General features: G+C 52.1%; 1 protein-coding gene across 4 annotated transcripts in view; it reads right to left on the bottom strand.

The window, feature by feature from the left end:
* Window positions 1-6,000, bottom strand: part of LOC118221215 (signal-induced proliferation-associated 1-like protein 2) — a 110,413-nt gene that overhangs the window by 50,646 nt on the left and 53,767 nt on the right. For all 4 annotated transcript variants that reach the window (XM_035406067.1, XM_035406066.1, XM_035406069.1 and 1 more), the window contains exons 7-8: window positions 5,309-5,466; window positions 3,786-4,362 (exon numbers count right to left, since the gene is read on the bottom strand). In XM_035406067.1, the coding sequence (XP_035261958.1) occupies window positions 3,786-4,362; window positions 5,309-5,466 (735 nt within the window). The remainder of the gene's footprint in view (window positions 1-3,785; window positions 4,363-5,308; window positions 5,467-6,000) is intronic.

Below are 6,000 nucleotides of genomic sequence, written 5' to 3' on the forward strand. Positions count from 1 at the left end.
TGTCCCCATGATTTGGAAATTTAATGTACTAAAAATACACTGCCATAAAATGTATTATCAATTTACCATAATACACTACCGTGAAATTTATCAGTTTAAAAAAAAGTCCACATATTTATGGTATATTGGAGTGTTTCAGATAGAAAGTCTGGAAATAATCTAGAAATACAGAATACAAACCACGTCCCTACTGAACTATAAATTTAAAATAAATTGCGGTTTTTATCAGGTTTATTTGCCCTTCACACAAGGATTTGGCAGGGGTACAGGCTCGAGGTGACAGGTGTCCTGTTCCCCGCTGTGTTAGTGAGCAGACTCATCCCCAGCAGGGGACAGAATATCGTTGCCTCGGTGATGCCTGTACAGCGGTGTCACGTGACTCAGTGAGGAGATGCAGGCACGGGCCTCGTAGCATTCTGGGAGTATGCCGGGAATGATCTGGGAACACTCCAAGAATTATCTTGGTGCGATCTGAGAATGTTTCAGGAAAGCTCCAGGAATGATCTGGGAATGCTGGGAGAATATCTTTGAGAATGCTCAGGGAACACTCTGGGAATGATCTGGGAAAACTCAGGGAAACCTCTGGGAATGATCTGGGATTGCTTGGCATCAGGGGACAGGGATGTACCAAGCTGAAACAATGTGGTGTTTGGTTAGCATAAGTCTCAGTCATTTTAATTTATTTTGCATTCATCCTTTGTTTAAAAAGCTAAATGCTCACTGAGACCTGCTGCTAATAACAGGAAATGAACCTCGGAGACCGAGAGTATGGGAAATGATTATTATTTAGTATAATTAAAATGTATTATGATTTATTACTGCACTATTAAATGAGAAGTGCTGAGGGACGGAAACAGATGCGGGTGGTGGCCAAGGTAATGAAAACCTGACGGAGATCTCCACCCACTCGATTCCGATATCCCATAACGCACCAGGGCTGGCGGAGCACGCTGAAATTACAGCAGGCTCCATGCCAGTGGGGGGGACGGGGGGGTTACAGGAGATTTTGCTCCAAGGGCTGCCTTTAATTTAATGAGACCGGCTTTATTGGAGCGGCTAGTATTTCTATTATTAGGCCGATGGAGCAGCTCGGCTTTCCGAATTTCAACCGCCCCCCCCCCCCCGCGCTCCCCCCACCCCGATCACCCAGCGGCGCGCCGAACTAAGCTGCCCTGACCCCCGCCAGCACGGCCAGCAACAGCCACAATAGGGTGGCAGTGGCGGCGGCGTTGCCGTGGCGATCGCAGTTCTATTCGCATTCCGAACGTCCCGTGCGGGTGACCACAGGCGGGTTAAAAAAACACACTCTGCCGCAAGCGCCGCTGCGGGGAAGAGGTGGGACGGGCGTGGCTGTGGGCGTGGTCGCTTAGTCTCACAGACAGTGTCCGGGGGGGGGGGGGGGGGGGGGGGGTAGGGGGTGTAACTAACTCATAGACTCATTTTTTCACTCCCTCTCTCTTTTCCTATGTCAGTCCAGTATTCCTCTTTCTCTTCCTGTTCCTCTCTTTCTCTTCTCCACAAATACTCCAGACTTTCTCTCTCTCCCTCTTTCCCTCTGTCACTCCTGTGTTCCTCTTTCTCTTCCTGTCCCTCTCTCTCTCCCTCTTTCTGTCTCATGCACACATACTCCAGACTTTCTCTCGCTCCCTGTCGCTCCTCTATCTTTCTCTCCCTCCCTCCCTTCTTTCTTTCTCTCTCTCTCTCTCTCTGTACGCGGAGTATAAAGAACGGCGAGCCGGTTGTGAAATTCGACCGAGCGGAGAGGGAGAGCAGCTTGGCATTTATGCTCCACAGACTAATAACAGCGAACATCTATCTGGAGAGCAGTCAGGTGAACGAGAGAAAAGCTTCCAAAAAAAAAAAAAGAAAAAAAAGAGTCTCATCCAGGCGGGGACACACAGAGAACAGGCAGGAGAGAGAGAGAGAGAGAGAGAGAGAGAGAGGGAGAGAGAGAGAGAGAGAGAGGCGACGGGCCGATCCGTCAGGGGGGAAAACCCTGGCGCTCGGTCCCAGGTTCCACACCCCTCCATGCGCCAAATCCCAGCGGTAAGAAACGCCAGGAACGGCCTTATTAGACAGATCCTTCTTCTGAGGGGAAATTTCAGGCCCGCGTCGCTTTCAGAAAAAAATTAATAAACAAGAAAAAAGTCGCAGAAAATCTGAAGCGCCTTTCAGAGGAGCAGGTCGGGTGTTTCGGAGTCTAATGGGCGGAAGAGCGTGTTTGGGCTTCTGCTTCCGGCCCTCCTCTGGAGGACGCGAGCGGAACTGGGTCAACCCGCCGCGGAATAGTGCCAAAAGAGAAAAGTCACGTTGTTCCTCTTTTCTCTCTCTCCCCCCCCCTCCATTTCCCTTTTGCATAATCCCCCCCCCCCCCCCCCCATTGGTCACAACAGTGCAGCCACAATCCCAAAGCCCTCCTTTTGCCTCTCTACATTTTTTGACAAGGCGTCAAACATCCAAAAAAAAAAAAAAAAAAAACTGTTACAAAGCCACAAATTGTCTTCCTCAGAGCGTTGGAACCGGGCCCCTAATGACAATCCTCTTTCCGTTTTCCAAGACGAAAAAAGAGAAGAAAGAGATAAAGAGAAGGCTGTACGAATGTATTAGCCAGCTGCTTTTTTTTTTGACAGTAACAAGGAAAGCTAAACATAGACATGGGCATGCAACGAGAGATCCCTCTGAAAATTGCAATTAGGCCCCCCCCAAAAAAATGACAAAAGACCAAACGCGGCCCGTTTGCTGAACCCCTATCAGAGGAATCTGAGAGCGCTAAGCGGCTTGGCCAAATAAATCCCAGATTCCCCCTCGCGAAGGAAAAAAAAAAATCTGCTTTACAGACCGGCAGGGGAAAAAGAAAAACGGTGGCGGTCGTGCCAGAAAGCCGAAAAATCTATATTTGTTATTTGGTTTAAATTGTTATTTGGTGATTACCGGGAGACCCGGGTGACGGCCATTTTAAAAGCCAGTCCCGCGGGGGCTATTTAAAGAGCGTCGCGCAAAGTCAGTCCTCTCACAGGTGAGCCAGACCCAGGTTAAATCTCAGCCAGACAAGCCGACTGAAATCCCCCGCAGCGCTGGGGGGGGGGGGTTCCGTTCTGTAGGCTGGAGGGTGGCCTTACCGAGCCTTACCGGCCCTATTGGAGAGACAAATCACCCGCCAGATCCCGCCTTAAAGAGCAAGCGTGACCGAAATCTCCTCGGAGCGAAACGGAGGCTGGCGTGGATTTTATTTCCCTGCGCCCCCCCCCCCCCCCCGTCTCCCTGGAGGAAGCTGCCATGTTCCGAGGAAGCACTTTTCAAAAACAAACCAGCGACTGAATAATAAATAAAACTGCCGCTGACCCGAAGCGTCGCCGGACCCAAAGAGAGAGCGGAGAGGGGAGCCGGGCGTACGAGCCCAGCCAAACAACACGTGCCCGAAAAGAGCTGTGTCAACAGACCCCCCCTCACCCCCCCTCAAATCACGCATGAAAGAGTTCTGTGGGATTTCCATGTGTCAGAGCTCCCCGGCAACAACGCATTATTATTCCACAGATATGTGACTGAGCACGACACAGCAAAAGCATGATTGTTTGCATGATTGACAGCCCAACGGGCCAATGAGAGCTTCCCCATTCACTGTGTGGAATTTTAGGTGGGGAAATCCCTCCCCTACACAATAAAAAAAGCATATGAATAATTAACCAAATTGGGGGAGGTTGGGAAAGCTCTGGGACATGGAAATGTGTATATCTGAGGGATTTCATCCCTGCCCTCACTCACACCCCCCCCCCCCAGTAACGCACCTCCAGCCGCTGGACGATCTCGCGGATGTCCTCCCCGCAGCTGTCCTGGGCGGAGAGGACCACGCACTCGCCGCGCTCGTAGAACACCTTGATGCTGACCAGGCCCGAGGTCCAGCCGATGACGTCGCGGCAGGAGCAGTTGAAGACGACGTTCTTGGACTCCTCCTCGATCAGCACGATGAACTCGTTGGAGACGGCCAGCAGGCTCTGCACGTCGGCCGACTGGCCGAAGTCGCGGGCGACCACGCCCCAGGTGACGGCGCCGGCGCTCTGCAGGTGCGCCCCGCGCCGCGGCTTGGCCCGCTCCTTGCGCTTGGCGCCCAGCGTGATGAAGCTGAACTTGACGGCCGAGTCCACGGTCGCCGTGCCGACGAAGTTCTCCGCCAGGTCCTTGAGGTACTCCTGGCGCGTGCGCGTCGCCATGGCGCGGAACTTCTCCGACTTGTGCGCCGCGTTCTCGCCGTTGATCACCTTGGCCAGCAGGAAGTCCCGGAACACCGCCGACTTGGGGAACGTCACCCCCTTGGGGATGGGGGGCCCGAACGGAGGGACGTCCTTCGACCGGGACACTGCCACGCTGGGGGGGGGGGGGGGTGAGAATGGTAAATGGTAAATGGACTGCATTTATATAGCGCTTTTATCCAAAGCGCTTTACAATTGATGCCTCTCATTCGCCAGAGCAGTTAGGGGTTAGGTGTCTTGCTCAAGGACACTTCAACATGCCCAGGGCGGGGTTTAAACCGGCAACTCTCCGACTGCCAGACAATCGGTCTTACCTCCTGAGCTATGTCGCCCCTATGTCGAGAACACACAATGTCATTTTTTTTCTCCAGAGAAACTTCAGGAAAAACGAAAACTATAATAAAAACTGCAGCTTGCGTCGTTCACATTCAAACGAATATAATAACAGTAATTCTGTCTGGCTGTTGCAGGTCACTCAAAGAAATGTGCAGGTCAGCCATTTCCAGAGGTGACTCAGCACATCCGTCTCTGATTAATATCCTGAAACTGCACGGGGTTGAGTGCTGGTAAATGTAGTAAACAAGACGTAGGCAGGAAAGCTCTAGGATTTTTCAGCATAGGATTATTATTTTCCATCGCAGAGAAGGTCACTCTCGACCACAACAGAAGCAGACGGAGAATAACGCACATCCAGCCGTGGGAAGCTGGATTCGGCGAAAAATGAGATGAAACCTTAGCAGATGGAGACTTTTAAAAGTCCTTTCTGACCCCCTTTCTGCAAAAGTATTCACAGGAGCGAAAAAAAAAAAAAACCATCAAAAGAAGACGAATTCTCTAAAACCATCTGTGGGGGTTAATGCTTCACAGAGAAATACAAAACACCCCGGTGGAGTTTTGTGAATAGTTGAGGGTTTGAATCGAAGCCATTTATCCCTGTCTGTGCAGGATATGATTTTTCTCACAGAATCACCCGACTCGATTACTCACTGCGGATTCTGAATCTCCCTTGTCAAGCGTGCAAAAAGTAAAAAGAAAATGTGGGAAAAAAATGTCCCGCTTACCTGTAGCAGACGTTCTCGGTGCAGGGGTTGTGGACTTTGACGATGACGAACACGTGCTGGAAGTGGGAGCGGATGTTTTTCGGGGTGAAGGGGAGGGCCCCGGGCTCCTGGAAAACGACGGTGACGATGTCGTTCCCGATGTGCCTCTTCCTCAGTAGCTGGGGAGAGAGCGCACGGTCACGGTTACGGTTACAGTTACAGCTGTCGTCGTGGGGGGGGGGGGGGGGGGGAGAGGAGGATTCTGGGAAAGGGACGGCCTCCCAAGAGCGAGCGAGGAAACCCCTGACCGCAGGAATCCTCTGGCATCTCGAGGCCGTTAGCGTGAGCGCAGAGGGGGCCGCGAAACAGGCCCCGGTTTGGGCTCGGCCCGAGGGAGCGGGGCGCCCGAAACCGGCCGCTCGTCGCCGGGGAGAGGAGACCGCCAAAGTCCACGGAAACGGACCGGCCCGGGACAGAGCGGCGAGCTCCGTCGTCGCTGGACACTCATAAACGCACCCTGGGACGCCCTGTTGCAGCACTGCAGCTCACCCACACAGCCCTAACGCACACACACACTACTGGAAGCTGATACTGATCTAAACTTTTGACTGGAGACAATCACCAATCATAAGTTAGTTTACAAACAGCCTACATGCAAATCTGTGGTAGACCTGCGTTAAATAAACATTGGACGGGATTTTCTAACACATTGC

Source organism: Anguilla anguilla, chromosome 2, assembly GCF_013347855.1.
Source record: "Anguilla anguilla isolate fAngAng1 chromosome 2, fAngAng1.pri, whole genome shotgun sequence".
Taxonomy (NCBI): Eukaryota; Metazoa; Chordata; class Actinopteri; order Anguilliformes; family Anguillidae; genus Anguilla; species Anguilla anguilla.